This window comes from Mauremys reevesii, linkage group 5, assembly GCF_016161935.1.
Source record: "Mauremys reevesii isolate NIE-2019 linkage group 5, ASM1616193v1, whole genome shotgun sequence".
NCBI lineage: Eukaryota > Metazoa > Chordata > Testudines > Geoemydidae > Mauremys > Mauremys reevesii.
Window position 1 is genome coordinate 114,909,272 of NC_052627.1, and position 24,473 is coordinate 114,933,744.

General features: G+C 43.0%; 1 protein-coding gene across 2 annotated transcripts in view; it reads left to right on the top strand.

Moving 5' to 3' along the window:
• MAN2B2 (mannosidase alpha class 2B member 2) overlaps positions 1–18,556 on the top strand; it is a 58,841-nt gene extending 40,285 nt beyond the window's left edge. For both annotated transcript variants that reach the window (XM_039540602.1, XM_039540601.1), the window contains exons 9-19: positions 466–652; positions 2,482–2,615; positions 3,948–4,204; positions 8,143–8,334; positions 10,663–10,915; positions 11,021–11,131; positions 11,241–11,433; positions 12,010–12,153; positions 12,655–12,767; positions 14,578–14,695; positions 18,289–18,556. In XM_039540602.1, the coding sequence (XP_039396536.1) occupies positions 466–652; positions 2,482–2,615; positions 3,948–4,204; positions 8,143–8,334; positions 10,663–10,915; positions 11,021–11,131; positions 11,241–11,433; positions 12,010–12,153; positions 12,655–12,767; positions 14,578–14,695; positions 18,289–18,386 (1,800 nt within the window). In that variant the 3' untranslated portion in view covers positions 18,387–18,556. The remainder of the gene's footprint in view (positions 1–465; positions 653–2,481; positions 2,616–3,947; positions 4,205–8,142; positions 8,335–10,662; positions 10,916–11,020; positions 11,132–11,240; positions 11,434–12,009; positions 12,154–12,654; positions 12,768–14,577; positions 14,696–18,288) is intronic.
• Positions 18,557–24,473: the final 5,917 nt, after the last annotated feature.

Sequence of the window (24,473 nt, forward strand, 5' to 3'; positions counted from 1 at the left end):
TTGACCCAGCTTCCCCTTTTACACTCTGACCACAGCAGCCATGTGGCCTGTTGGGACCTGTTAACCCTTTATATGCTGCAGCACCTAGTCACAGGGTGCAATGAACTGTGGAGGTCATAGTGTGCTGTAAAATTAAAGGCTAAATTGAGACCCAGAAAAAAAAAATCTGTCCTTATGTATTTCACTTTTTGTGACCCAATCGCTGATTATGTAGGCAGGCATTTATAATAATCTCACACTGAAAGGCAAAGGGAGATGGAAATCTGTGTGTCTTGTCTTTGACTATCTTGCTTCATTTATTACTCTTTAGGAATAGTCAAAATACAAATTTGGGACTACAGTTGTAGGAAAGCATTACATTAAATTATCTCACTTGTGGGGATGACTTATTCATAGTAATTCAAGTGCAAACCTAAACTTGGGATTCAAGTGGATTGTAACTTTTAAATCCCTTTCAAATGTAAGGTTCAGCACCATGATGGTATAACAGGGACAGAATCCCCCAAGGTGAAGGACATGTATATGAATCACTTGATGGATGGAATAGTTAATGTGAAGAAACTGATGGCATCCATAATTTTAGACACAGACAATGCCAAGAAGAATGGAAAACTCTATTCTTATGTTTACAATAAAGACACAGGAAAACGAGGTAATGTCTTAAATTCGTTTTGTTTTTCGAGATTGGTGTATGAAGGGTAGCATATTCTCCTGCTCACTTCATCCACATCCACATGGATGAAGTGTTATCTCTGTAAGTAGAGCTGGGCAAAGTTTTTCGGGAAAATAGTTTATTAAACGAAAAATGCAATTTTGGTCAACCCAAATCCTTGATTAAAGGATTAGAAAACATGGCTTACAGTGATAGACTCAAGGAGCTCAATCTTTTTAGCTTAACAAAGAGAAGGTTAAGAGGTGTCTTGATCATATTATATAAGGACGTACATGGGGAACAAAAATTTAATATGGACTCTTCAATACAGCAGAAAACGGAATAACACAATCCTGTGGCTAGAAATTGAAGCTTGACAAATTCACACAGGAAATAAGGCATAATTTTTTAGCAGGGAGGGTTAGTTAAATATTGGAACGGTTTACCAAGAGTCATGGTAGATTTTCCATCACTGACACTTTTTAAAATCAAGATTGGATGTTTTTCTACATGATATGCTCTAGGAATTATTTTGAGGAAGCTCTGTGGTTTGTGTTACATAGGTCAGACTTAATTATCATAATGGTCCCTTCTGGCCTTGGAATCTATGAATCTATTAAAATACTTGCAACTGTTGGACACACATAATTTTGACCATTCACAAAATGGCCAGAGGAGGAGCTGGTGCTGGCACTGCCACCAGTGCTGCTGTCCCGTTCTCTCTCCTTCCTCCCCCCCACCCGCCCCAAAATAACCTTTAGCCCAATAGTTAGGACACTCAGCTGGGATGTGGAAGACCCCAGTTTGAATCCCTGTCTAGAACAGATCCAAAACTGATTTTTTTTCATCTCCAATTAACTGAAAATTCTAAAAAGCTCAAAAACCTGAACTGATTATTTTTCTGGATATGTGTGTGTGTCTCTCTTTTATTTGGAACTGAATGCTCAACTCTAATTGTAAGCCATAGTTTGGAAGAGGCCATGTACCAAGGATACCCACCAACCCTCAAGCAAACTCAAGCAAGGCAGCTGAGCCACCAGGTGTCAGGCACCCAAAACCAAAGATCATGCAGTAGGGACCCAGAGCTTTGTGTGACTAAACACTTCAGGACTGGACCCCAAATTCTGCCTTCAGACATGTGTCCAAAGGAGAATGTGGCATGACGAAGACAGTTCCTTAACTAATCTTCCTATCTGAAGGAAGGCGTCTAGGATATCCAGTAGTCAACTTTATGGAAGATTTTCCTTACGATTTACTGCCAGGATATGCAAGAATTTATTAATGTGTTCTAGGAGTCTGTTTATTCCAGGAAGATTATGGAGTTCCTTAAAAAAAAAAAAAAAAAAAAAGCTGGCTTGTTTTGGAGACTTTTTTATTATTGTTGAATGAAAACAGTGCTTTGGGCAGCAGCTTGTGCATTGTTTATGGTTTACTGAAATCAGGTTTCCCTATAGAATCTCCTGCATAACACTGCTGGTATTTAGGCTGTATAATTGTAAATAGAAGAGAACTTTTTATTGTCATCACTTAGTGTCTAATCTGTTGTAATTAATATTAATATCAAATGTGTTTCTCTGAATTCTGGGCCTTTGTGTGGTTCAAACAGAAGAATAATATACTGTACCAAAGGGGCATTGGCTTTTTGCTGTATTATAAATATAGCTCTGAATGTGCAACCATGATGCACTCTTTGAGACGTATTTTTTTTAGATTGAAACCTTATACAATGGTGATGCTATTGTACCTGAGTATGTTCCTTAAAAGAAAAATGACTGTGCACTACTGTTTCTTATTTTAAAGCTGTATTTTTACTTTGTGTGCATGAAAAGGTACAAGGAATGTTGAACAATACATTATTGTCTATAATCCCCTGGCATGGAACATCACTACCTTTGTCGTTGTTGCTATGAGCTACTCAGCAGTCAGTGTGTATGATGAATTGGGACATCCTGTACCGGCACAGGTACTGCATGGTTATGTTAATGTATATATTGCATTTCTCTTTGTAACTGACTCATTACAGTACAGTCATTTCCAATTCCTTTTTTTTCTCTTCCACCTTCTTAGCAAGACCTGATACTTCTTCTGTAAATTAGAAACAACAACATGATTATATTGGTGTTGCTCATGTAATCAAGCAGTCTGCCTATAAATCTGTTATTCAGTCCAATTTACTTTCCCAGAACAGAAAGTATCACCAAAACGTATAATATTAAGGATAAGGGGGAGGATCCTGTATATTTTACAAGGATTTGAAATTATTTGGCACGTTAAGGAAACAAAAGAGGCCCCAAGGGAGGAGTGTGTGGAATTGGGTGAGTGTGGGGCGGGCTCTCTCTCCCACAGTGGCAGTTCCTGTCCTGCAGGGCTGGGCCCGGCTCCCTCCTCCAGGCATGTCGACTTGATGAATAAGCTTGAAACGTCACTCAGGTTTGACCTGGTTCCCCTGTGTTACGATGGAGGGGTGTCCAGGTCAAATTTCAGTGAGTGGCATTGCAACCTGGCACGCGGGTTCACAGCACCAATCAGGTTTGTCCCTGCCTCCTCTCTGCCATGACAGAGGAGCAGTTGGACTAAACCTGCTTGGCATTGCAACCCTGGGTGCCAGGTCACAATGTTCAGAGCGGGCAAGCAGGCCCAGACCCGCAGGACAGGAGCCATTACTGAAGAATGAATGTGCAGCAGGCTTGCTCTTCACCCACCCAGGCTGGAAGAATTGTATGTTTGTCTAGGCCAGGGCCCAGTGATAGGTTAATCCAGCCCTAGGTATGGCGACCGATCCAGAACCTTTCCATGACCATTGGTAGGTTGGGATCCACTGTTTAGGAAACAGTGATTTAAAACACAATTTTGAAGTGTGTAGGCAGCCTCTGAGGGAACCCCCCAGATGTTCCAATCATTTTTCTGTCGTTCATCTTTTTTTGTTAGTTTCAAGGGAGGTTTGTTTGTTTTTTGTTTTTTTCAATTTCACTGGTATTTTAAGATGGATTTGATTTAAATCAATAGCTTTGGTTTCATGTTGGCAAGGAGTTGGTTAAAATATTATCTAATCTCATAGTTTGACACTAATATTAATTCCCAAACAAAACTGTGAATCTTAAATTGAGGTTGCTAAATAACTCCCCCCTTATCAAAACAGAACAAAAGAACATTATAATTCTAAATTTTAAAGGTGGACATGTTTGGAAATTCTCCTGTGAAAATACCAGGTGAGACTTTACAGATATGCACATTAGACATATCTACCCATTAGCTCTGTCTGAAATACAGTATCATTCTCTCTCTCAACTTGCAGATCCAAAGGTCAGCAGAATCCCCCTCGACCTACGATTTGTATATTCTTGTCACACTAAGTGGTCTCAGTTACCAAAGATACAGTGTTAAGTTATCAGCTGACAAGGAATCTGCATTCATTGCGAGATCAGTTAAATATGGACGAAAAGTCATAAAGCATGCTGATCGTCAGAGTAGACGGCTGATTCCTGTGCTCAACGACTGCTACACAGTGATGTTGGACCAAAATACTAATCTAATGCACAGCATTACTGACAGGTGAGGCTACCATCGTTTTTAATTTTAGTCAAACAGCATTTTAGGATAAGCAAAACCCTTTTTAAAAAAGGAAATCCAGGTACTTGATCACATATTATGCTCTGAGAATTAACGACTAACAAGAGTGCTTTACAATCAGAGGACTTGACAACTTCTCCCTTCTGCTCATTTTGTGAAGCGAGCAAATGAATGGTCTTATTCCTAGATCATGCTTTTTTCCCCTGTGGGATTGAATCTGTGTAGTCAGGGTAATATTCATTGATTCATAAATCCAAGGCCAGAAGGAATCACTGTGATCATCTAGTCTGACCTCCTGAATAGCATAGGCCATAGAACTTCCCCAAAATATTATGGTTAACTAACTTAGATTTTATAATGTACTAACTTTAGGAGATTGATTCTATTTAATAGATACTATAACAGGGTGCCCAGGTCGCCCCTTATGGCTTTGCAGGCACCCTTCTCATTAGCCCTTTCTGATGGACCCTTAAACACTCCACACACTCTCTGATGTGGTTCACAGCACCCCTTCCCAGGGCTGGTTTAACCTCAGATAAAGTTCATGCAGTCCTCAGAGTCCTTAATCTCAAAATAATTTCCAGTGAGCCCCCAACATGAAGTCCATAAACACAATTCAGCAGTTCATACTTAGCTCCAGTTCTTCTGCCATGCTGAGAGCTCTTCCTCTGCCAGTTTGCACCACCCAAAGCCATCAGTGCCAACCCTTTCTGTCCGGAGCTCAGCCCTCTGGCCCTGGCTTCCTTCTTCTTTAGTGTCTCCCCTGTTCTGGGAGAGAAGGCAGTCTATATACTGCCCTCCTCCAGAATGGTCCTCCTGATTGCTAGGAGAGAGGGGAAACCTGCCCCACCCAACACTAGAGAGCTCCTGATCCTGGGCCCTTAAAGGAACAGTTTCCTGGGGGTTTTCCCCTCTCATCCAACTCCCAGTACCCCAGTCCTGCTTCCTCACTTCTGCTACCAGGTCATTTTCTGGGTCTTTGTTTATTCCAATACCCTGGAAATGGGGTCTTCTGGCCCCCTTTCCTCTTACACCAGTACATCCTGTTACAGATACAATATGAATCTACAGTGAATTTATATGATCTCTCATGATGTAACAATAGCCAAGTGCTCTTCCCCCCCATCAGTAATTCCTACTGTGTTCTCTAAAACTGCTAGCTCTAGGATGGGAACATAGAGAACTTCTTAAAGTGAACCTGACATTCCTTTTTATTTAAGCATAAATAAAAGGAAATAAACCCAAAAAAACTGACCGAGTGCAAGCTAACTGAATACATCTGTCGGTTTACAGGTCTGGATCCTCATATGGTGTAAATTGCCATAGCTCCTTTGACTTCAGTGGAGTTACGCTGATTTACACCAGCAGATGGATCAAGCCTATAGTTTTCAAGGCAGCACATGCATCTTACTAACGATCTTGGATCTCATTCCCAGAGGTGTTTTTTCTTAGAATCATTCCCCTCACAGGGGTATTTGGAGGATTAACTGGTTACTAGTTAATGTTTGTACAGCACTTTGAAGATGGAAAGTGATAAGCATTATATTATTATTAGAGATGGGCCTGAACCAAAGCTCTGGATCTGAACAATGAGAGAGATCAGATTCCATGTCCACATTTTAAAATTGGGCCCTCTCTCTAGAATGGAGATAAAATAAAAATCTGGATTCAAACACCAACCTTAATAATTTGGAGGATAGAAACTGTGAATCCAGATCTGCATTTGTGTGGCTCAGGCCTGTTATTGTGGTGTGTGATATTGAAATGTTACAGTTCACTGTTGAAGTTTTGGCAGGTCCCTTGGCATGAGAAAAGCTTGAGGAATCCATAAATAAACACTATATCTGAAGGCTCTTCTTCTCCCCTGTCCCTCTCTATAACTTTTCTCCACCCCCTGCTGATGTATGATAGTTTGTGTCTGATGGGGCACACCATCCCTGTATAAACCCTCATACGAGGAAAGGGTGGTAGGGGTATCAGCAAGGGTGTTTAATACCATAAGGCTTGTTTTGAAATGGCGGGGAAAGGTAGTCGTCCCCTGTGGCCCTGTTTCTTCCCCCCTCCCCCGCCCCCCATGGTATTTAGCTGGATGTCCACACTGGACCATTTTGCAGATAGTTAGTGTTTGAGGTGGTTTAAAACTTCAATAAAGTGTCAGCCTCCAGTTGAGCTAACTTACTGCGTGGAGTCTTCATTCCTGCTATGTCTGAGTCAATGACTGTGGCAGAACTGCTAATGGTTTTGTGGGAAATTAATGCTTTACACACAAATGGTCCATTAATAATGTTAACACTGACATAGAGCTTCATAATCACTAAGCCCTGGTCAACACTACGAATTTAGGTCGAATTTAGCAGTGTTAGATCGATTTAACCCTGCACCCGTCCACACAACAAAGCCATTTTTGTCGTCTTAAAGGGCTCTTAAAATCGATTTCTGTACTCCTCCCCACCGAGGAGATTAGCGCTGAAATCGACCCTGCTGGGTCGAATTTAGGGTAGTGTAGATGCAATTTGATGGTATTGGCCTCTGGGAGCTATCCCAGAGTGCTCATTGTGACCGCTCTGGACAGCACTCTCAACTCAGATGCACTGGCCAGGTAGACAGGAAAAGCCCCGCAAACTTTTGAATTTCATTTCCTGTTTGGCCAGCATGGCGAGCTGATCAGCACAGGTGACCATGCAGTCCCAGAATCGCAAAAGAGCTCCAGCATGGACCGAACAGGAAGTACTAGATCTGATTGCTGTATGGGGAGATGAATCCGTGCTATCCGAACTCCGTTCCAAAAGACGAAATGCCGGAATATTTGAAAAACTTTCCAAGGGCATGAAGGACAGAGGTTATAACAGGGACCCGCAGCAGTGCGGTGTGAAGCCTACCAAAGAACCAGAGAGGCAAACGGCCACTTCGGGTCAGAGCCCCAGACATGCCACTTCTATGATGAGCTGCATGCCATTCTAGGGGGTGCCCCAACAACTACCCCACCCCTGTGCTTCCGCCCTCCTCCACCCCTCCCGGGCTACCTTCCAGCTATCCCCCCATATGTGTGATGAATTAATAAAGAATGCATGAATTTGAAACAACAATGACTTTATTGCCTCTGCAAGCAGAGATCAAAGGGGGGGGAGGGGAGGGCGGTTGGCTTACAGGGAAGTAGAGTGAACCAAGGGGGTGGGTTTTCATTAAGGAGAAATAAACAGAACTTTCACACCGTAGCCTGGCCAGTCATGAAACTGGTTTTCAAAGCTTCTCCGATGCACAACACGCACTTCTGTGCTTTCTAACCACCCTAGTGTCTGGCTGCATGTAATCAGCGGCCAGGCGATTTGCCTGAACCTCCCATAAACGTCTCCCCCTTACTCTCACAGATATGGAGCACACAGCAAGCAGTAATAACAATGGGATTATTGGTTTTGCTGAGGTCTAACTGAGTCAGTAAACTGCGCCAGTGAGCATTTAAACGTCCAAAGACACATTCTACCACCATTCTGCACTTTCTCAGCCTATAGTTGAACTGCTCCTTACTGCTGTCCAGGCTTCATGAGCCATGGGAGCAAGGGGTAGGCTGGGGTAGGTGCGACCGCACGGTGCTGCCGACTGGGAGAGCAGCCTGAGGCAGAAGCCTCCAGCTGGCATGATGTTCCAGGCAGGACTGAATCTCCATTAGATGAAATTTAAGAAGAGAATGACCTGGAGTCATTCCCATTTTTGTCCAAGTGCCCCCAACTGACCTCACTGAGACTGGCCAGGAGCACCCATGTCTGCCCAGGTGCCCCCTTAATTATTAATTATTCATTTTAGCTAAAGAAACAGATATTTTCTAAGATTCCCATCCTCATTCCCCTTGCAATTAAGCGTTGCAGATAATACTTACACTGTGTATATCTGTATAATACATTTTCCCCTTTATGAATTTACAGGAAGACTAACCAGACTGTTGAAGTAACTCAGGAGTTTCTTGAATATCATGTGAATGGAGATGTGAGGAAGGGGCCCGTTTCAGATAACTACTTATTTACCCCAAATGGATCAGCTGTTGAAGAATCAAAAGCAGTGGGACTAGAAGTTGTTTCTGGAAACCTAGTGAGAGAGATCAGGCAATATTTTTACAGGTAAAGGTACTTGGGTGTGATTGAACCTCACTTGAATTTTTCATCCTCTTTACACATGTGGGAGTAATCCTGTACAGCAGTGGTCTCCAACCTTTTTACACCAAAGATCACTTTTTGAATCTAAGGGCAACCCAGGATCTACCCTCTCTCTTCCCCGAGGGCCCCGCCTCTTCCCCAAAGCCCTGCCCTGTTCACTCATCCCCCCTTTCTCTCCATCGCACTCCCCTACCCTCACTCACATTCACCGGGCTGAGGTAGGGGTTTGGGAGGGGGTGAGGGCTCTGGGCTGGGGCTGAGGGGTTCGCAGTGTGGGAGGGGACTCTGGGCTGAGCCTGGGGCAGGGGGTTGGGGTGCAAGAGGGAGTGAGGGGTGCAAGCTCTAGGAGGGAGTTTGGGTGCAGGAGGGGGCTCCTGGCTGGGACTGGGAATTGGAGTGCGGGAGGGGCTGCGGGCTCAGGGAGGAAGTTGGGTGCAGGAGAGGGCTCCAGACAGGGGCAGAGTGTTGGGGTGCACGAGGGGGTACAGGTGCTGGCCTCTGGAAGAGGGGGTCAGGCCCGGAGCAGGGGTTTGGGGTGCTGGCTCCAGGTGGGGACTCATGCTGGGGGTTGGGGTGCAGGATCGGGTACGGGGTGCTGGCTCCAGGAGGGGGCTCATGCTGGGGGTTGGGGTGCAGGAGGGGGTTCAGGGTGCAGGAGGGTGTATGGGGTGCTGGCTCCAGGATGGGGCTAGGGGTTGGGGTGCGGCCTCTCGCCGGGCAGCACTTACCTCTGGCAGCTCTTGGTCAGCGGCAGACGCAGCAAGGCTAAGGCAGCTCTCTGCCTACTCCAGCCCCAAACCACTCCCAGAAGGGGCCAGTGCGTCCCTGGGGGGGCACATGTGGCTCCAGATGCTGCCCCTCTCTGCAAGCACTGCCCCTGTAGCTCCCATTGGCCACAGTTTCCCATTCCTGGCCAATGAGAGCTACAGGGGCAGTGCTTGCAGGCAGAAGCAGCAGGCAGAGGGAGACCCCTGTCGCCCCACGACTGCACTGGCTGCTTCCAGGAGGTAATCAGGGAGTTTGCGTTAGTGGCAGCCCCACTACCATTGGAGATTGCGATCGACTGAGAGATTCTCTAGGATCGACCAGTCGATCGCAATCGACCGGTTGGTGGCCGCTGCTGTACACTCATCTCTAAACAGTGACATATGTGTGTTGTACAGCTCTTAGTGGATTCCGTTTAACATGTGACTGGTGAAGAAGACATTGGTTAAGTACCTAGTTTAATGGTGCAACTGTGGGTTTTGTTGTTGAGGTGAGGAAAGTTAGAAATGTGTGTTCAGTTGTGGGTTGGTTGGGTTTTTTTTAACATGGAGCGTCCGTGCAATTCAAAAACAAGATTCAAGTCTGCTGAGATCATGAATCTTCTATTTTGGTTGAATTTCGACGGGTCTCTAATTAGAGTACAAACTGCTATCTGCACATTGGTAAAAGAGCTAATTAAAGACAAAAGAGGGAACTGAATCCCCAACAATGAGGCATTCGGATCTCTTTTCTTTGAACTCTGAAGAACTAGCTACTTTTTCCTCTATTTAAGAGTATTTACAGTCAACTACCTTTTAATTTTTTTATTAGCTGATGATGGTTTTATTGAAGTTTTCTGTTACTTGAAGTGAAATTGCAATGCACAAGGATGGTTATGTCAAGAAAGATTTGGAATTACTGTACACATAGAAGATATAAAATGGAATTTGTATATGAAAATTCATGTTCTTTATATGGGAAAACTCAACTCAGGTTTATTTATATTTTCTCCGAATGTAAACATATTGTTTAAATTGCTATTTACAATACTTGTCTGTGTAGGAATTCAACTGGAAAGTAAATATGTTCTAGATAGACTTTCCATTTGAATAATATTCATTTTGTATGTAAAGAATTATTATTTTTTTTGCTCTATAGTAATAGAAGTGTCTACTGTAGTCTATACTTATTATCTTGTTTTCACTCTCATAGTCACATCCTTCCACTTAAGAGTGTATTAAGGAGAAATGACAGAAAAATAGCTTTAATTTTAAACAATCTAAAATAAGAACATGATGTAAAATGAATGCCCCCCCCCCCACACACACACAGCACCTGGGACACCAAGGAATACTGTAGAACTTCCCTTTATACAAACTGGATCTCTGAAATTTGAAAAGCTAAAAATCATTTCACTAGTTACACAAAGCAGATGAAATCCAGACAAAATACTGCAGGTTTATTAATAATACAAACTGACCTGATATAACTAATCAAATATTAGTTTAACTTGCTAAATTTCACATTATTTACCCTCTTGTTTTGTAGCAATATAACCGCTCAGGATTACATGTATGTGGCATATTCAAGAATCTACAGTGTACCAGGAGGTTATGATGATAAGCTGCTTTGCCACAGGATAGAGCAAGAATACAGGGTTGGACCTTTGGAACTAAATCGTGAGGCAATCTTCAGAACAAGCACAAATTTAAACACTAAGCAGACACTTCACACTGACAACAATGGCTATCAGATGCAGAAGAGACCATACAAGGCCTTTGTGAATAATAGCGTGGCTCGGGTAGGTATAAAGCTGTAATCCAAAATCAAGTGTGTATGCTGTTCATGCTCCATTATGTTGCACAAACTTAATGTTTTTGTCATTTGATTTATTGTGTGTCTTCAGAACTATTATCCTATGGTCCAGACTGCCTACATTGAGGATGACAACATGAGGCTGATTCTGCTTGCAGAAAGATCTCATGGTGTCTCAAGTCAAGGAAATGGGCAAGTGGAGGTAATGAATGAATATGTTTTTACAATAAAACAGTAATTTCATGGCTCCCTGTGATCTGAATAAAGCATGATGGCTGATGACCGTTCTGGCATTTATCTTCATCATGCAGGTGATGCTTCATAGGAGACTGTGGAATAACCTTGAGTGGGACCTGAATTACAATCTCACTTTGAATGACACCTCAGTGATTCGGCCAATGTTCTGGCTCATTTTAGGAACTAAGCCGGCCGCTGATGTTCTGTATCAGTCAAGTGCTCTGGCTTTAGAACACAGACCAGTTGTTATGTATGGAGAGCTAACAGGTAACTGTTCTACTTACCTTTTTTTAAAACTAAGAATTGTTCCTTTGTTTTGCCTAAAGTCAGACTCCTAAGTCTATATTTAGGTGCCTAAACAGCTGGCCTGCCTTTTCCAAGGTGAGCACCCACGATTTCTCATTAAGAGGAGGTGCTGGATGATCAGCACCTTTGAAAATGGGGCTACTTTTCATGTGCCTGGCTCTGTAGATTTAGGACCCTAACTATAGGCGTCCATTGGCTGAAAATCTTGGCCACAGTAGCTAACTGAGAGAACTTTTGAGTCCAAGTTTAAAACATCTTTCAAATAAAAAAGACGTGTAGTAGAATAGCAGCAGCCAGGCTTGATGAAGCGTGCTTTACTGGGCACTAATATACTTTTCAGCCAGTTCAAGTCATGCTGCTTTCAGCTTAGTACTTCAGAACATCTGAAGAGAGAGTGCCTCACCCACTCCTGGTCTAGTTCAGACAGGGGGAGGGCACACTCTTCCCCTCCAAAAGCAGTGTGGTGCCACTGGCCAGGGTCCTCTTTCTTGACATAACCATATTACACGATAGCTTTTTTTAAAATTTCACATTCAGACAAACCAAAGCTGCATCGAGAACGTCATTCTGTTCAGAGAGATCCTGTAACCCTCCCAGCTAACCTACATCTCCAGACTCTAAGCATTCCTGGGTGGACATACAGCTCCAACCACACTGAGCAGCTACAGAATATTTACAAAGGTAGGTTCTCTTTTTTAGCAGTCAGTCATTTGTAGCTGGAGATTACTCAGTGTGTAACACTTACAAAGGCTATTTTTCTCTACCTCCTTTATTTTGTGACTATTGTTATTAATTATCTGTATTACAGTAGCACCTGAACTAGGTCAGAAGCCTCTGTGCTGCGCAGACGTATAATAAAGACAGACCCTGCCTCAACGAGTATAAGGGTCATTTAAGCACCCAACTCCCTTTGAAAATATCCCCCTGAGATCTTTGAGGTAGAGTCTGTCTCTTACTAGATGTCTGTGCAGCATCTACACAATGGGGCTTGGGCTGGATTAAGGCCTTCAGATTCTACTGATGTACATAAGTCAATGCGAGTTGGACATTCCCCTGTATTTTGTACCTTTGAAAATCTCTTCCTGAAATCTTAGTTTAAGACAAGAGATCTGAGGTGAGTAACTTCCAACAGAAACCTTGAGTTTTTAGCATTAAATAATAAAACCCGTTTTGGTTTTTTAGGTATACGAAAGCAAGAGGATGCAGACTTCAGACGTGTACTTCTAAGAATCAGGCATATGTATGAAGTGGGAGAGGATCCTGTGCTATCACAGCCTGCAACAGTGAATCTAAAAGTAAAATTAATCACTCCTGCTAAAGCACCGCTTAGGGGTTGTCTACAAAGTGGGGTAATGCACTCTACTGAAGTGTGATTTCTAAATGCACTAATGTGTTGTGCATTAATTGGCCCATGTCGAACTTTCTGGTGTGCACTGAAGTGTGCTTTAATGTAGAACTTTTTCAAATTGCACTATGTGAAAGTGCAATAGAGAACCTGTAATACACAGACCAGATACCGTGCATCACATTAGCAGGCTTTAGAAATCACCCTCTGTAGAACACATTACCCCACCACGTAGATAAACCCTCAGCCTATCTTTGACTGCTGAAGAGGAATCTTGTTACAAAAAACATAACCTTCCTCTTCCTTTAATTGGAAACTATTCAAAAAATGGACCCAGTAATGCTGCTACTGAGACTACTGGCAAAACTCTGCCTCTGGCTGAGGTTAGAGTTCATTTTTTCCCCTACCCTTCACCACAATAGCCATTACTAAGGCTACGTTTTTAGTCGTGGGTATTTTTAATAAAAGTCATGGACAGGTCATGGGCAATAAACAAAAAGTCACTGCTCCGAGACCTGTCCACTAAAATACCTGTGACTAAATCTTACCTGCTGGGAGGGGGGCGCTCCTGAAGACTGCTCCTGGGGTGGGAAGGTAGCGCAGGACGACGCCTCTTCTGGAGGGGACAACCTGGGGCCCTGCTGCAGCTGGGGGGCGGCCTGGGGCCTCCTGCCATTGCTGGGGTGGGGAGCGATCCATGGCCCCACTGCCGCTGCTGGTCCGGGCAGTGAGGCGGCCTGCAACCCTGCCACTGTTGGTCCAGACGTGGCTGCCGCTGGTCTGGGCAGGGGGCAACCCGGGGCCCCACTACCACTGGACCCGGACTGCTGCTCTAGGGCAGCACTGGGAACCAGCTGCCTGGGGCTGCCAGAGCAGCGGCCGGTGTGGCTGCCCTGGGCTTCCCCAGCTGCTGGGGTGGTCCTGGGGTTAGCCGCACCAGCGCCGCAAAATTCACGGAGGTCACGGAAAGTCACGGAAGCTGTGACCTCTGTGAATGATTCGCAGCCTTAGCCTTTACCTGAGCTGAACAGCCATCACATTGACAGTAGAATAATGTGCACAAGCATCTGTAGGATTGGGCCTATTGTGTAGATATTAATGTAATATTTGCTGTGATAACTTGAATGTTATAGACACCCATCTGTGATTTCTTTGTGTTTAATGTTACAAGTAACACCTGAGATTACTGAAATGTGAAAAGTTTAGAGAAGATAAACGTTATTTTTTTCTCTTTTTTTCTCAGTTGTTTTTTGTGTATTTGACAGCAATATGTGTCTGATCACTTTGACTGTGTCTCCTGTAGACAGTTTCCCCTTTTGATTGTTTGGGCAGCGATATTTTTTTTATTTTATTTTTCAATAGGAGATTGTGATTGTGACAGCACAAATCCTGGCTGGGGAACACAAGGGAAGATATAACACCTGACATGGGATTTCTGCTTGACTGGGGATGTGGCAGTTGAACCAAAAGAGGAGGCTGCCCTCCTCAGTGTCAAGAACACAGTATCTAATAAGAACAACAAGGAGTCTATCTAATAAGTGCTCTGGTGACTTAAAAAGGGGGGATCCATTTGTGCTGAATCATCTGTAGTGGTTTTAAAGTATACACAGCTCTGATAGTAATTGCTGAGAGTGTTAAATCTTTTGAGATTACAGATCAAAATTCTACCCTTGCCCAGCTGCTCACTGAGCAGATGAGAGCTGCAGTAGGCATTCCCTTAAGTAACAGTAATTGGATATCTTGGGTTTGTTTTTATATAGTCTCTGCTGAAAGGGTTGGGAACAGTGGAGTTGGTGGAAGAGCGGTCGCTCACAGGAACCTGGGACATAAACACTTTGGAGCGATGGAAATGGAAATCAGCACAACATATAAGCAAAGGTGGGTGGGAAACTAGATTTTGTTTCCTTTTTTCAAGCCCCAAGCTGTTGACAGGACGTTGATGGTATTTTCGTTGGATGTTGCAGCTCAAGAAACAGTCTCACTGAGTAGATTGAAAGGACCTAAAAGAGTTGTTATAGGTGAGGTTGGTAGCACAGCCTATTATTAAATTTGCCTAACATTTCCCATTATAAGACCCTGTTTTCATTGCTTAAAACTTTGCCATACTTTAACTGTTTGTGTGAAACTTTATATATTGGGTGTCTGCCTCAGGCTAAATGTTTTTCATAAATTTCAGCCAAAATGATTCCACTATTTCTGAGAATGAGGCTCGGGGAAAATATGTAGTTTTACGCGTGATAAAAATGGTGGTGACCTCGTCTTTGAGACGTTCAGCCAGCCCCCTACTTTAGAGCAGGAACTTGAAATTTGACAGATGAGTGGCTTTTGAAGGATATCCCTTTTGCCAGGCCTGTGAAAATCTGCCCACATTTGGCCAAACACTGCAGATTGCACGTGCTTGGGAGACTTGCTAAAACTTGGCAGCTAAATTCCCCATACATTCCGTCTGTACTGAGCATGCTCCTATCTGGGGCGGAGCAGGATTTTCTCTGCAATTGCTACTCTGGGCTGCTGTGAACCAGGCTGGATCCAGGCATTGGTACTGAGAGCAGCAAGACTGTCTCTCCTGTGCTCTCAGTGACTCTCCTACTGGGCCCAGGCACCATGGAAGCAACCTGATTCAAAAGCAGAGGGTGACAAGAGCTAGACCTTGGAGGAAGGGTAGGGGAGTAGATTGGGACAAGGATTCTGAGGGGAGGGTGGGATACTGGAGGCTGGCTGGGGAGGATGTAAGGGAAAGGAAAACTATGGGATGGGAGAGTGGCAAAATTGAGGTTGGCTGGGTGCGGGAAAAGAACAGGGATTGGCTGGGCAAAGAGACTGGGACATGGAGCCAAGGGAGCCTGATGCTGAGACTGGAGGAGGAGCCCGGGGAGGGAAGCTGGGAGCCAGTGGGACAAGGAATGTGGGTGCGGTAGGGAGTGACTGGAAGCTGGGAGAGACAGTACAGACAAGGAAATGAAAGGGGGGAAATGGGACTAACTGGGCAAAGAGGTGGGAGAAGGAGCTGGGGGAGTTGTAGTGGAACTGGAAATGGTTGGGCAAGGAGACTGGGACAGGGATGAGAAACCTGTGGAGACTGGAAGCCCACAAGAATAGAACTGGGTAAGAAGCTGGGTGGGGAGGAGACAGAACTGGGACAGGGATGGTGCAGAAGGGGTCAAACTTTGGGGGGAAAGGGTAAAAGAGCACAGCCCCCTTGAGATCCTGGAATAGAACTCAAGATTCTTGAGTCTTACCATTCCTCTGATGTCAGCAAGAAGACTGAGAAACCCCCTGGCAAAGTGTCTATCCGTGTTGATGACTCACATCAGTGTCAATATGATGCCACGTGACGGAAATTCTCTTTTTTTCACTTGGTTGTTTTAAGAACCTAGGATATCTTACCCCAGAAAACCCTATGTTAAAAGATCATTATTAAGGTTGCAAAGTCAAGCATTCAGAAGCTAGGAAACGCTGAAATATGGTTGCCCATGCAATCTTAATTCAGTCCTGTTATGAGGATACATTACAATACAGTCTTTAATTACATGGTCATGTACTATTTTTTCCACGGGACACCATCCTTATAGCCCAGGATGGGCGTCCTCTGGAATGAGTCATGGTTCTGTAGTAAAGGAGGCTGTTTTCTGTAGGACCCCTGCCTCCTTTGTTGCAGGAGTTGGAAGGTGCGTAGTGAATGAGGCAGGGGATTGCAGGAAGAGAAAGGACAGTCTTATGATTAAGGCAATTGAATGTTGCTCTAGAGAATTGGATTCTGTCCCTGACACAGAGTTCCTATGTGATGCTAGACAAGTCACTTATATCAAACTTTTCAGCTGTAGTCACTAATGGTATGTTCCTCATTTTTCGGGTGCCTGATTTGAGACTGGGACCTGATTTTCAGAAGTAAAGCATTTACATCTGCAGCTGAAGTCAATGGGAGCTGTACTTTGAACATAGAAATACTGTATAATGCTAAGTGCTCTGAAAAATCAGATCCAGGTGTCTCAAATTAGGCATGCAAAGTTGGGGTACTTGACCTTAATCTCAGGGTTTCTCAGTTTCCCATCTGTAAAAATGGAGATGATAATACCCCTCCCCCCTTATCTCAAAGGGGTGTTGAGAAGATAACAATGTTTTTGAAGCACTTAGATACTGTAGTGATGTGCACCATAGGAAAGCCAATGAGCAGGGTTTGTATAATGTAGTAAATAAGGCCTGGAGCCACATACTGAACAATGGAAATAAAACAAAATATTGAATAGTTGCTCATTATGTGAGCACTGCCCATTCTGTGCACCGACTCTCAGTAGATGCAATCTTGGACAGAGGACTGGATTGTCAGTGTTCTGCACTGAGCGTCCTTGACTCTAGAATGTCTTTCCCTTGGATATTCATTGGAGTGTGTCTGAGGCATCTATCACAGTAACGCTCAGACCCGAGTTGGTGCATTTGTTTATTTTTTACCATAATTCATATAAGAGGTGGTTAGAAACCCAGATCAGAAAACCCACAGACTTTGGGGAAGTTGAGTTCCGTATCCAAACTGTGTGGTCTGGACTAATTTCAAGTTCGTTTGTGGTTGTGTATTTGTTGTATTGCACAGAGGCTCGGGTGGCGGTATTTTACTTTGTTTCTGACCTCTATTGTGTTTTTTTCCTTTTGTTAAGCATCTTACTTTATTTGTGGTTCTGGGTTTTGAGTTATGGTTTAAGGTACACAGAAGTTGCAGTAGTTAATATTGAATGTTAATATAAAAAAAGAGTTTCTTGAATTGTAATCTTGGCCAAGCCACTGACTGCATGACCTTGAGAAATGTAGGCAAACATAGGTAAGACACTAAGAGCTCGTCTACACTTAAAATGCTACAATGTCACAGCTGCGCTGCTGTAGCGCTTCAATGTAGACTCTCCCTAGAGTGACAATGTAGACTCTCCCATTGGCATAGGTAATCCACCTCCCAGAAAGGTGGTAGCTAGGTCAACAGAAGAATCCTTCCATCGATCTAGTTCTGTCTATACTGGGGATTAGGTTGGCTTAACTACACGCTCAGGGATGTGGATTTTTCACACTCCTGAGTGACCTAGTGAAGCAGATTTAATTTTTTAGTGCAGGCTTAAGTGAACTGCAGAGCCACCTCAGTAAAGCAGCAGTTTTGGAATATTAAGTGTTGGATTTTTATCTCCATTAGCCTGGACACTCTGGAAATGTGCACCTTTTTTCTGCCTGAGTGTATCATTAGGGTGGGACTAGTATCAGTAGCATGAGGCAAAGGGTGACAGGTGGATAATGTACAGTATATTTTAAAATTATGAATGTGTGTTCCTTAGAGTTATAGGTGCAGCTGTTTAAATTAGAAAAGAAAATCTGTTCAAACATAAGTGGATCAAAAATGTTGAGACAGCAAAATACTATGTGCATTTGATTTGAAATAAAGTTTTTCAGAATAAATGACAAATCATAAACACCTGCCTATTTGCATTTTATAGGGCTCTCCTGTAATACAAAGAAGACCACAGAAAACTCTACTGTGACTATTCACCCAAAGGAAATTAGGACCTTTTTTGTGTATTTTCAAGGTCAATGAAAGTTTGCAGAGTATTCCTGGGCCAACTGTTGAATAACCTGCTGTTGGTTTTTTTTTGTTTTGTTTATTTTTAAATGAAGCAACTGTTTTGAGAACCTTTTTCCTAGTATTGTAAATGGAAGGAATAATTATTCTGTAATAAACTGTAAAACTTGGTTAAATCATCAAAATTAGTTGCTGGCTCATTTGCTTCTTTTTAAAGGAAATGACCCCTTACTTTCTTAGGTCAGCTATTTAAAACATGCTTTTCTTGACATTGAAAGTGTTTAGCTTGAAAATAGAAAAAAAGAGGAAAAGATCTGACTGACTGTGACTCCATCTATACTGCAGTACAAATGTATCAGCCAGGACATGAAACTGGGAGGCTGTGACTGTATTTCTTTGCATTGTTAAATCCATTTCAGTTCTATCTATTTTTAAATTTTAAAAATGGTGGGCTTTGCCTGGATTATTTAGTCTCTTGTTCTCATAAAGAATGTAAAGCTACAGTTGCCTGCCAAGTTCAGACATGTACACTGATTGTGAGAAATGTTCATTAATAATTATATTGGGAAGGAGTTACGTGTGAAGGATTACATTTAGGGTTATAGAAACACACACCCCAATGAGCCCCACACACCCAGACTTCCCCCTGCTGAGCCACAACCACCTTCACCTGGACCCACCTGCAGAGTCCCAATCCCCCTGCTCCCAGAACCCCCCAATGACCTCTTTGCATCCAGATCCTCCATGCACCTGGAACCTCCCATTGAGCTTTCCGCACCCAGATTGCCCCATACAGAACCCTCTCACTCCACACCTGGTTTCCCCCCCACCCACACACACACTAAGTCTCTCCACACTTGGATTCTGCCAGGCTGAGTCTGCCTGCCTGCACCTGGATCAGGGACCAGGGCTGGGCATGTGTGCAAGACTCTGTCCCTCTTACTTGCTATCTTGGTGGGTCTGGTGTGGAGAGGCAGGTCCCCAGGGTGTTTCTGGGGAGGCTCGGCACTTGCACTATGTCAGTGTTGGGTGCAGCCTCACCGCCAAGTACATGTCTGGAGGCAGGAGGAAGGGGGCTGCAGGGTGATCTCCCACCTCCATACAACCAGGGGCTTATGCTCCCCACTGCCATGCTGGAGCCTCCACATTTATTGACAAATAAAATATGCAGAGTTTTGCAGAATTTTAAAATATTGTGCGCAGAATTTTTATTTTTTGATGCAGAATTTCTTAATTTTTTTGCACAGAATGCCCTTACGAGTACTGTATAGCACAGGCCATAGAACTTCCCCAAAATAACTCATAGAGCAGATCTTATAGAAAAACATCCAATCTTGATTTTAAAATTGTCACTGATGGAGAATCCACCATAACCCTTGGTAAATTGTTCCAGTGATGAATTATTCTTACTGTCTTTATGCCTGATTTCCAGGCTGAATTTATCTAGCTTCAACTTCCAGCCATTGGGTCATGTTATACCTTTCTCTGCTAGATTGAAGAGCCCCTTATTAAATATTTGTTCCCCATGTAGATACTTACAGACTGTAATTAAGTCACCCCTTAGCTTTCTATTTGTTAAGCTAAATAGATTGAGCTTGAGTCTGTCACTATAAGGCATGTTTCTTATTCAAGTGATTGTTCATGTCAGCTGTGTGCTCGCCAGCCAGAAGATTTTCCCTTAGCAGCGTCCTTAGGGTCGGCCTGGGCACCCCCTGGAGTGGCGCCTTCATGGCGCCCAATATAAGGCCCTGCCGACTCTCCACCCCCTCAGTTCCTTGTTAACCGCCGGTGACGGCTAGCTGGAACTTCGCTCGCTTCTGTAGCAAGTGCTTTAGCAGTGTCTGATAGCATACCATGTAGTTTCTCAGTTAGTTGATAGTCCTTTATAGTAGTAGTTAGTTGGTTTGCCCCCCAAACAAATGTTTCCCCTCCTGGGGTATGCCCGGGTTTCCAGGGTTTATTCATTGCTAATAATTTAACAACTGTCCGTATCAGACACATAGTTAATATATATACAGAGCATCTTATCTCAGGTCAATCTGTCAGTCTACTAAAACCAACTGCCTCCTCAGTCTTAGTTCCCATGGCCTGAAGATTCTATAGCAGGGGTCGACAAACTCCCCCTGCTCCACACCCCATGAGTCCTCTTCCCCCATCTCAGTAACATCCCTTATAGAGCCCTCCCATGCTACACCCCATAGAGTCCTCCTCCCCCACTTCGGTAACATCCCTTATAGAGCCTCTCCCCACCCTCCAGTGCCCCACTCCATGATCCTTCCCACCCCACTTTGGTAACATCCCTTACTATATACAAACTTTTAATGAATGCAGATTTCCACAATGAGAATGACACCGGACTTTGATGCCATTGTAAACAAAGGTGACCAGCTGCACTGTTCACATTAATCAAAGAGGGCGTGGAAAGGGGGTAAGTTTGGTTTAATTATGATGGTATGTTTATGATGGTATATTTATAATAGTAAGCAAGCTTTAATGTTTATTTCCACTAAAATGTATCTTTATTAAATAGAGTTTATTTGAATATCTCTGAATTGTTAATTTTGTGAGCATTCATGGTCCCCGCTATACAATTTCCATACCCTGATGTGGCCCTCAGGCCAAAAAGTTTGCCCACCCCTGTCCTAAAGCCACAGTAACACCACATCCCCTTTCTTCTAATTTTTTTTAGCACAGATTTATTCGTGTGTGTGTGTGTGAGAGAGAGAGAGAGAGAAAATTCACAACTTTCTATGAGCTTTTTAGCAGGTCTCCTTAGACGCAATGGATATCTAAAGTGTATTTGCTGTATTATTGAAGTTATTCTTGTTACTTAGAGGAATTACATCCTTTTGATTTTTTTGCAGTTCTTGTTGCAGTATTATATTATCTCTTCTGTGAGCTAAGTCTGATCTTGCAGATAACATTTGCAAATGTCTCCAATTTTGCCTATACACTTGAGCACCATTAGTCATGACATCATAAGATTGAGGGACTACCTATTTCTGAGCCCAGTTTCTACCATTATAGATGTACTCTCTCACACTTGGTTTCAGATAAAGTAGTTTATGTGATCCTCTATCAAAATAATTCTTTTGACTACAAACTTGACTGATATTTATACTTATACCCTTCTTGAAAAAACATAGGTAATGTGTTTCTAACCTTTCTGTAAATAATTGTGCAGGGGATAAAACTTGTTGTAATGGCAATGTGCTATAATTTAATAATGCCAAATGTAAATCAGTATTTGTTTCTTCGCTTTTATTAGTAATTTTTTTACTATTTTAACACCATTTTCAACCAGCCCATTAGACTGTGGGTAACCTGAACTTGATGTGGTATATTTGAAATCATATGCTATGGCAAATCTTTTAAACTCTCGACTGAAATAGAAGTCCATTCTCAGTTATTACTATATTGGGAATGACATGCCTTGCACAAATTGGTTTCATTTTATTAATGACTTGTTTGGCACATAGTTTTTTAATCTATATATTTCAAGAAAATGCCAAAAATAATCAGTAACTATAAAATATGTATGTCCTTTATATTCAAATATCTCTAAACTTACTTTAGGCCAAGGTCTTTTGTTTTCTTGAATAAATGTCATAGGTGTTTAGACTAAGCATTTCTATATTTTTAACATATGTCACAGTCTTTTATATAATCTTCCATGTTTAGTTCATTTGTGGCCAATACAGAACTTTTCTTGCTCAACATTTACATTTTTCTATGTCTAAATGTCTCTCATGTATACATTTCAACATGTCTGCTGTTAACCCTAAGTGAATTACTATTCTATTACCTTTAAACAGAATTCCTTCAATTACTGATAAATCTTCAACAAATTCATTATGTGGCTCTGGAATTAGCACATCAATTTACAGAGTTATTCAGTGGCATTGGTAAAGTGGATACAATATAGAGCTAAATGAAACAAAGAAACCAGTTATTCATGCAACTAGAAAAATACCCAGAAACAAATTTTCTTCCTGTGTAATATCAGTTCTGTAATCCTTATTTGGTATCATCTCTGAGACTTTTGAATTTTAGCTCAGTGTGCATTTCTAAGTTTTTCCAGACTTCTCTATTTACAAACTTTTGCAAAATGATTCTGTTTCTTGCAGATATGACAGGTTTAACCATATGCTGGACATTGTCTAGATTGGTGCCTCCTTTCACATCTAGAACATTCTTTCATGTGCTCATTTTTAAACTTGAATACTTTCACTCTGTTTTCCCTCTATAGACTTGTTTTTCACTTTTTCTTATTAACTCTATATTCACATCTTTGTGTGTTTTCTTTCTAAAATGTGCAATAGTTGTTGATGAAGTTCAGCAAATTAGCAAATTCTCACTGCTTTTTCCAGATTTAGATCTGGTTCTTGTAACAGTCTTTCCCCCTCTCCCCCACACTGATATCTTTTGTACCCATCACAACTTGATCTCTTAGTCTTATCATTGACTCAGACAGAGTCCGGAAATTACACATCTGGACTTCTTGTCTTTAGATCAGTGAAAAATGATTCAAAGTCTCTTCCTCCATTTGATTTCTTGAGTGAAACTGAAGTCAGACAAGTGTTTGTCTAATTTGTTCATAAAAACCTGCAATGATGGAGATTGCACAACCTTCCTAGGTAATTTGTTCCAGTACTTAACTACCCCGACAGGAGGTTTATCCTAATGTCCAACCTAAAACTCCCTTAATGTGATTTAAACCCACTATTCTTGTCCTGTCCCCAGTGGCTATGGAGAACATTTATCACCCCGGTCTTTATAACAACCTTTTATGTACTTGAAGACTTATTGTCCCCCTCAGTCTTCTCTTCTCTAGAGTAACCAAACCCAATTTTTTCAATCTTCCATCATAGGTCATGTTTTCTAGACCTTTAATCATTTTTGTTGCTCTCCTCTGGACTTTCTCCAATTTGCCCACATCTTTCCCGAAATGTGGTGCCCAGAACTGGACACAATAATCCAGTAGAGTGGAAGAATTACTCTTCTTCAGTTAGTGTCCCTATGGGTCCTCCACTGTAGGTGTGTCTGCACCCCTGTGCTGCTGATCGGAGAACTTAGGTCGTTGTCTGTCCCACCCGCGCATGCACTGCTCCCCACTAGCCATCAGGTTAGACAGTGTGCATGGGCATTCCTTCTTCAGTTCCTTCTCTACCACCCCTGGCTAGAGATGGAGCTAAGAGCTGTCTGTTCATGGATCCATTCATTCTATTTAGTTTCGTAAATTTTTCACTTCTCTTGAAGCATTTTCCTTTGTTATATTTTTTTTGTTGGCCATACCAGAAGAAGAAAGAAAGAGAGAGAAAGCAAGGGTACGCCTCCCACCAACCCCCTTGGACAAAGGTATCTTTGGGCTTCAAAAAGTGCCTCAATTGAAAGGAATCTATCCCAGTGACTGATGGACACTCGCAGTGTGTTTGCTGATTGGGAGAGAAGCACCAACCTCACCTCGGTGCACCTCACGGCGTTGATACTGTGTACTTGAACCAGGAGTGGGCCTGCTCTGATGAGGTCCAGCAGGTCCTCCTGGACAGCAAAAGCCTTCCACCAGAGCAACCTACCTGGCTAAATGGATGAGGTTCTCCCACTGGGCGTCTGAGCATAGCATCTCTCCATCGTGCTCCTCCTTACAATCTATCTTAGATTACCTGCTTCATTTTAAGAACCAGCGACTGGCCCTCTCTTTCAATAGGGTGTACCTTGCGGCCATCTCTGCTTTCCACCTGCCAATCCAAGGTCAGATGGTGTTTTCATATGACATCTCGATTCTTGAGAGGTTCTTCCTACTGGTCCGGGCTCCTATCCCACAATGGGACCTTAACTTGATTCTTTCTAGGATTGTGGGCCCGCCCTTTGAGCCTATATGCTCCCGTTCCCTTTCCCACCTGCCATGGAAGGTCACTTTCCTTGTGGCGGTAACATCAGTGAGACGAGTGTGGGAGATTAAAGCCCTGATATCGGAGCCACCGTATATGGTGTTCTACAAGGACAAAGTCCAACTGCGACCCCATTTGGCCTTTCTGCCAAAAGTGGTGTCTTCCTTCCATGTCAACCAGGACATCTTCCTCCCAGTGCTTTGTCCCAAGC